Here is a 7,325-nt window from a genome sequence, read left to right as displayed (position 1 = left end):
GTGTTGGATGTCCATGTTTTTGCCTTCTGTGTCAATTTTTTCTTCTTCTTGTAACGTTGCTTTTCATGTGTGTGGGTGCCTATTTTCACCTTTACATCTATATCTATTGAAGATGAAGTACCACTGTGGAGCAGAGAAATAACTGTTATGTAACAATTAGATGGAAATTTATAGAAATTCGAAGACAAGTAAAAAAAAAAAAAAAATCACAATTTCAGACATGTAATTGTTCAAATTCAATAAAATGTCTTTTCAACAGAAATTTCAAAGCATACAATTGGTAAATCCTTACATTAGCAATAACTGAGTGAAAATTTAGCCCCCCCCCCCCCCCCCCCCCCCCCCGGGCTATTGAGGGTTAAGATATATTTTGCTTCAGGGGTTTCAGCTTAATTTCCTGAATGCATATATTTAAAGCAACACAGTAATCTCCTGCTTCAGATGGATGTACAATTCTAAGGCATCCTGGACTTCCATTGGTTGATCAAGGTTGTCTCTTTTCATAATATACACACACAAGTCATATACATCTTTGTCGCATGGTACGGTAGATCGGAATACAGCATCACTTATGCATGCAGCCAGATCGTCATCATCAACATTGGTGCAAAGCTGATCTTCAGTACCCCAGATTTGTGGAGTATGATACATCATCATTGGATGGCCACTTGGTACATGGAGATTCACAGAGGGTCGGATACGGTGATTGTTCCATATATCAGCCATCTTGTCTAGCTCTGTCTGTAAAATAATTTGTGAAACAATACTACCATGGTGAAATTACTGTGTGCAACGAATCTGATAAATACAACTTTAAGTTATTAGTAATCCAATTACGGCAATATAGAACTACTTGATTAAGAACCTGATATATTATGGCCATATTCTTGGTCTAAGTCCTCTGCAGTTAATTGTATTGTGCACTCACAATATATTGTACGGTACACATATGCTACTGAAATGCCCCAATTTTATGCCCTAAAAATTCTGATGCATGTAACTTTCAGATTAATTACATGGCAAATTTTCATATTTTTGTTCCAGAGCCCACAAATGTTGACAATAAGTGACAATACTTCACCTTTTCAATTCCATTGAATCATGCTTAGTCTTTTATCCCAAACCTTCAAATGTGACACCGGGCTGCCTCAGAGGAGCGGCTGCCATGTGAGGAATGTAATTCACATGGATAAGAGTTCTTTGCATATCCAGCTTTTGTGGCAAGTAAACTGTTCCAAAGCATTACATTATTCAACATGCCTTTACATAGTTAAGTCAGATTTAGATGTAGTTCCAAAGCACATTTTGAGGTCTGAACTCCTTGGATCTTTAGTTCCAGTGAACCCCCATTTTTGGTGAGCCCCCTAATTTTGCCTCTGCTGTACTTGTGGCACATATACCTACATGTACATGTACCAGCATGTGGGGTGAATGCCCCCAACCCTCATAAAATAAAATATATTGTAAATGTAATAAGAAACACAATTTTTTCAATGACTAGATTCCAAGTTCTGTCACAAAGATGCATGGTAACCAGTGCTTTTCTAAATCATTAAGAAGAGTGAAATGCCTGGCCAGAAAAATTAATTATCATTTGGGCATCACTAGTAAAGTAAGACATCATTTGGGCATCAAAAAACATCATTTTGGTACGGTAAGCAATAGGCACCATTTGGTCATCAGGAGGCATCAATGGTCATCAGAATAGGCACCATCAGAAACTGGCATCACAGTCATCATTCAGGCATCACGGCATTATTTGTTCAGAAGAAGGCATCATTAGTCATCACTGTGAAAGTTTCTAGGACAAGGCTTTATGATGCCTCCAAAAATTTAAGTTTTAGTCACTAAAAAAGCCTTAGAGAGGAAGCCTTTTTGATAGCACAACTATGAACAGGTTATGAATGGAAGTTTATCTGACTTGACTCAGGACGTGTACATATACAAACAACATCATGGGGGGGGGGGGGGCTGGAGCAACCACGCCCTTTCTGATCTCGGCCGTGGATCGATGCAACATTTTCCACCAATGTACAGTCTGATGCAAACTACAAGACCGTATAATAAATTTTTCAAAAACTCTATTTTTAACTAATTATGCAAATTTATGCAGAAAATCATATTTTGCCATCTAAATCAATTTAAAAAGGTTGAACATTCCTTATGACATGTGTAACAATTTTCTTAACAAAAAAAAATGCAGTAGCAAAATATTTCTTTGTCAAATAATGTATTGTTTAATGAATATCTTATGTATTTCTTTGTTTTTGCAACCTTTTGTTTTATTTGTTTATATTTTGTATAATTCTACTTAAGAAACTTTGATAATTCAGAACAATTTACATGTATTTGTCAGTCAGGGTCAAATGTTACATTGTATGGGTCGGAGCAGGTCAGGAGAAAAAAAAAAACCTAAATGATTTACATGTATGACCATTTTCCTGATATCATTTCTCTAATGCCAATTTGATGACTTCTGATGCCAATGATGACTTATGATGCCTGATGCCAAATGATGGCTCCTGATGTCTGTATGATGTCTGATGCCAAATTATGCCTTTTGATAACTGTTTGATGCCTATTTGGCCTATTTGCCATTAAATCTAATGTTATTTAGAACTATTATTTCAAGGGTTTCAAGGGTTCCAATTGCTGCCTTTTTGATGACTCTGATGCCACCATTGCATCAATGACTTGTAAATCAGTCATCATGATGACTGTTCTTTCTGGTAGGGTGCTCACCTGTAGAATGCTCATGAAACAGAACTGAACAAGATTCTTGTCTAGAAAGTCTCCAGTGAAGTCCCCTCTGTCTGACAGCCTTCTGAAGGTCTCAATCCAAAAATGTGTACATTCCTTCCGCAAAAATGCCCACCAGTATTCAATCCTTTGATTGCTAGTGCTTGATCCTTCGATGTACACTCTTCGTTCTAAGTCATAATTATGATGAAAGAAGTTTTGAAAGGCACAAATGTGTCCATTTTCGGTGCCACGATCAGCACGAACTTTGCAAGGGAAGCCACCACATTCCATAACAGTTTCCAAGAAGTATCCTCCTACTAATTTTGGATCATTGTTTGTATTATACACATTCAACCACATTACTTTTCGTGAATAGCCATCTATGCATCCACTGATGCATAATCCAAACGGCTTTAGTTTATCATATCCATCAACGTGCCACACATGATTTGGTCCTTTAGCAAAGTAAGAACGTCTGGTTAGTCGTCTAGCTGTTCTGGCTGCTACGCCTTCTGGATCCAGATACTTTAAAATGACACGAACATCCTCCTTTCTCACATGCATACCATTCTGTCTGCATTTAGCATGCATCATGCGGTATCCGTGCAACTGACCTGACCCTTGAAGCTCATGCTCAATAAACTGTACCACATCAGCTAAGTTAGTGTAATGTCGGCGACGAAAGTTATTCAGAGCTAATATCCTCTTGAGATGTCTTTCACTAAGTTCTATGCCATGTTCTTGTGCTAAGATATAAATGATTTCCTTATAGGACATTCCCAGGTTAAAGTACAAACTGATCAAATGATCACGGCCAGCCATTGACTGTGTTCAGTGGAATGCTGACGCTGATGCTAATGCTGATCTTGGCTTTGATTAGTTCTAAGCTTTCCCACCAAGTCAACCGACTATTGGAAATCAATCTGATGTCGATGTGCCAGAGCATATGTATGAAGGAACCTAGAAAGATAAAAAATAACAAAATATTATAACAATATAACAATAATGCTATTAGTAAAATAATAACATTTTAGTCATACTCATAATAATCATAATAATAACTAGAAATATCACTGAAGGTGATTAATACCCCCGCCCCGCGCAGTTATTCATTGCGTCACAGTATGTTTTGTTTTTCAGTTTTTGGAATAATATGCCGTTACCATGGCAACACACATTCTGTCACTGTCCCAAAATGTGTCCTACACATCTACACTTCAAAGCAAACATGTGTGCCAAGTTTAATTTGAAAATGCATTTTCCCCTCAATTGTTGGCATAATATGTCGTTACCATGGCAACACATTTTCCCCCATTCTTAAAAAAGTTTCTTGCACATCTACACCTCAAGGCCAACATGTAAAAAAATTGATAAATCTGTTCCCTTTTCCATTTAGCCCCCACCCCTGATCCTAATGAACCCACCCCTGATGAAGGTGACAATAGCTAATCTTGAGCCTTCTGTTCATTGAGCTTCAAATCAATCCCAGAAAGTCATACCTGAATGAGATTAGCTGGGTGGTCAATGCTGTGCTGGAGGCTAGGGTGTGTATGCATGGGTCACAGCTGCAGAAAACACCCTACAAAAATTGTGCCTAAAAAGAGAATTTAAGAAAAAGTCAGTAAGTGACCTGTGCAATTAATACCCATATCAGGGCTGCACAAGAATTAGGTCATAAGTTTCAAGAATAAGGTTATGTGCCAACTAATGCCCAGAAAATTGGATTGTTTAGGTCTATCCTAAAGGTACGCTACAGCTCTAAGAGTCTATCAGTTCAGTACGTACCATCTACAGGTCCTTTGGATTCAAAATTACTGAGTCTGTACTCTAATAAGTAATCAATAGTCTGTCCATCATCAAAGGTGTTCAAGTCTAAGATTGAGAAGAGCCACCTACGATTCAACTATCTATTCTTTGCGCCCTCTCTCATCTGCTGCAATCATATACCAACTGGTCCAGCATCGTATACATCCAGATCCAGAAATCGTTACAAGTGTTTTCAAAACTTTTTCCTAGAACTTACATTCCATTACCCCTCATCTTGCTGCCTATTCTTCTATCTAATTTAATTTCTTATTTCAATTCAGTTTCTTTTTTTAACACTTACACTGAATAGGATTATAAGAGGAATTATCTTACTTGGAAACTCTGGATAGAACCCTTGTCCTTGTCCTTCAATTGGTGAGCTGAGCCTGAGGGATATTTCTTCTCAAATGCTGCCTCAGTGTTGCCGAAGAACACGCTGAAGACAGAAAACAAAGAAGCAGTGATGATTAGTGAGGCAATTTTTTTGTTACCAAAATCATTAGCTATTCTTTTTTGGAAGATGGGAGATGAGTATGTGGTCCATGCATGGATGGACCATATACATACATGTATGATATAGGGTCTAGAGTCTACTCCCAACTAACTTATATAGATGTAGATCCTACACATGTATTAACACTTATGTATGACATTAGTTTAAGTTTGTCGATGTTTTAGCCAGGCATTAAGTTACTGAAGAAATACAATGAATACAAAATTAAAATATTGAAAACACAATCAATAATAATAATAATCCGCTTTTTTATAGTGCTCAAGAGTAAGACATTAATAATGTATCTAAGCAGTTTACAGATTATTATTACCCCGTCCCCGGTCATCGGATTCAATCAGGATTGCCCGCACACAATGTATGCACATTCTCCACTCCCTGGGGGAGTATTCCAGCCATGCATGCAGTCTAGGTCTAGTCCTTATTTATAATATTTCAAAACTTATTGATTTTCTACACTCGTAGTTACTAGTACAATAAACCACCCCTGCAGGCATGGGGCTCACTACGTTAGCCCCATGGTGTATACCTATCTAAAACGCACAGGCAACAGTGTTTTTCCCCCCAAAGAACTGGTTAAATAAACTTTTCATGCACACTGGTTTTTGTTTATTAATCTTACTTTGCATTTGTCAAGTAACTATTTCAGCAACATTTAAACATTAAAATATTGTAAATTTACTGAGAAAAAAAAAATAAAAAAATAATTTTATCAAATAGCTCAACATGTTAGCAATGAAAGTTAATATGAAGACAGTAAATTTATTAAATAAATAAATCCTCTATTTTTAGTGCTTCAACATACTCAACAGTGTTGCACTGATGTTTTTTTATTAGCCTCTAGATACGTAAATGTAAACATTTTGACAAAATCCCAGTTACTGTTAATGTTATTACATGGCTAGAAGTGTAAGGACTAAGGGTGACAATAAACCTACTAGTAAACTGGTACCTAGCAAATAATTTGAACAACATAGTCATAGAATCTATACTGTGGCGGAATCAAGGGGGGGGGGGGGGAATCGGCCATGGCCCTCCCTTCTCCTTTTTGTTTGCTTGTCAAGGAATATTTTGGGTAGATCTAGACTAGATCTAAACAGACACTTGAAAAAGCTAAGGATCATTTTTTCCACTTTTTTCGCTGGTCAGCGAATTTTTCTGGTGCCTGATGAGGCCCTGAGGCTGAGCAGACTTCGGCCTAGACAGGAATAACCATCTTTCTGGGGCATTCTTTTGACAAAATGACAGAGCTCAGAGGCATTTAGAGAAGCCAGATATGCAATCTCAGCGGATCCAACCGTCAATGCCAAATAGAGGCTGATATTTCGGTCCAACTTCGGCCCTCCCTTTTGAAAAATCCTGGATCCGCCGCGCCGCTGAAATAGATCTAGATCTATACTAAGACTAAGTTGCGGTGTATTGCATATTGCATAGTTGAATCTAGATCTAGACTCTACACACTAGACATCAATAGCCGTGGAAATTATGAGGGTTTTTTTTTTTTTACAATTCTGACATTTGCTTGCTTTTTCCTCGTATAGACTATCTAGACTGTCTAGTCTAGATCTATACATACGAAAATTCCACACTTCTACTGCAATGCGAGCACGTAAAAAAGTAACGTCTAGATCTAGTTTACTTTGTCTCTAGCTTGCAAAATGACCACAGCCTTCCCAGCAGGCCAAGCCCAAGGCCAGGGTCCCAGACCCAGACCGCGGAGAGCCTGAAGCGTCGGGCCCCAGAACAGGGCGCTTCCGATGGGGACTGCAGTCTGCTAATTGAGCAGTCTTAAAATTAACGTTACACAGATCTAGAACTGATCGCGAAAAAGAGCAAATCTGTTAAATTAGCTGTTTGTTCACTTTTACATTGAATGACCCGGCCATAAATAAGTAAAAGAAGTGAACTAACCTTCAATCCTCGCGATTGCAACCGGCAACTTCTGGTTGAATTCAGTCGATCTACCGTAGACGTAACTTAGTAGTACATACGTACAAGGCGTACATGGCATGGCCGCCTGGCAATACGCTATTACTGCATTAAGCAGCGAGAAGCTGGGAAGCAGCTGCTGGGAAGCAGCGAGCGCGCTAGCGCCAGCGCGCGCAGTCTAGTCTAGCCTCGCGGGTATTATGTTGTTAACCCGTGGACTACTGAATTCTCTCACTCCCATAGGCTTAATACAGGGACCACCCGGTTCCAGTATGCAATGGACTTATACGAGATACTATCTCATTAAAACGAGATACTATCTCATTAAAACGAGATA

The 7,325-nt window shown here is 38.5% G+C and overlaps 1 protein-coding gene across 1 annotated transcript; it reads right to left on the bottom strand.

The window, feature by feature from the left end:
• Nucleotides 1–337: 337 nt before the first annotated feature.
• Nucleotides 338–7,059, bottom strand: LOC100893343. The gene is made up of 5 exons (XM_030980541.1): nucleotides 6,971–7,059; nucleotides 4,882–4,984; nucleotides 4,242–4,336; nucleotides 2,743–3,702; nucleotides 338–741 (listed from the first exon to the last, which is right to left on the bottom strand). Exons 4-5 carry the CDS (start codon nucleotides 3,562–3,564, stop codon nucleotides 412–414), a joined length of 1,152 nt encoding a protein of 383 aa, XP_030836401.1. The 5' UTR covers nucleotides 3,565–3,702; nucleotides 4,242–4,336; nucleotides 4,882–4,984; nucleotides 6,971–7,059; the 3' UTR covers nucleotides 338–411.
• Between the last annotated feature and the right edge of the window lie 266 nt (nucleotides 7,060–7,325).

The sequence above is a fragment of the Strongylocentrotus purpuratus genome, unplaced genomic scaffold (assembly GCF_000002235.5).
Source record: "Strongylocentrotus purpuratus isolate Spur 01 unplaced genomic scaffold, Spur_5.0 spur5_scaffold_11, whole genome shotgun sequence".
Taxonomy (NCBI): domain Eukaryota; kingdom Metazoa; phylum Echinodermata; class Echinoidea; order Camarodonta; family Strongylocentrotidae; genus Strongylocentrotus; species Strongylocentrotus purpuratus.
The sequence above is the reverse complement of the archived record's forward strand: the minus strand, read 5'-3'. Positions and strand labels throughout refer to the sequence as shown.

What these genes read in the sequence shown, in the direction of transcription:
- LOC100893343 (XM_030980541.1), bottom strand. Translation starts at nt 3,564, where the DNA reads ATGGCTGGCCGTGATCATTTGATCAGTTTGTACTTTAACCTGGGAATG. An exon ending in GTTTCATGAGCATTCTACAG is followed by an intron (nt 742 to 2,742) that starts GTGAGCACCCTA and finishes ATTATTTTACAG; the next exon opens with ACAGAGCTAGACAAGATGGC.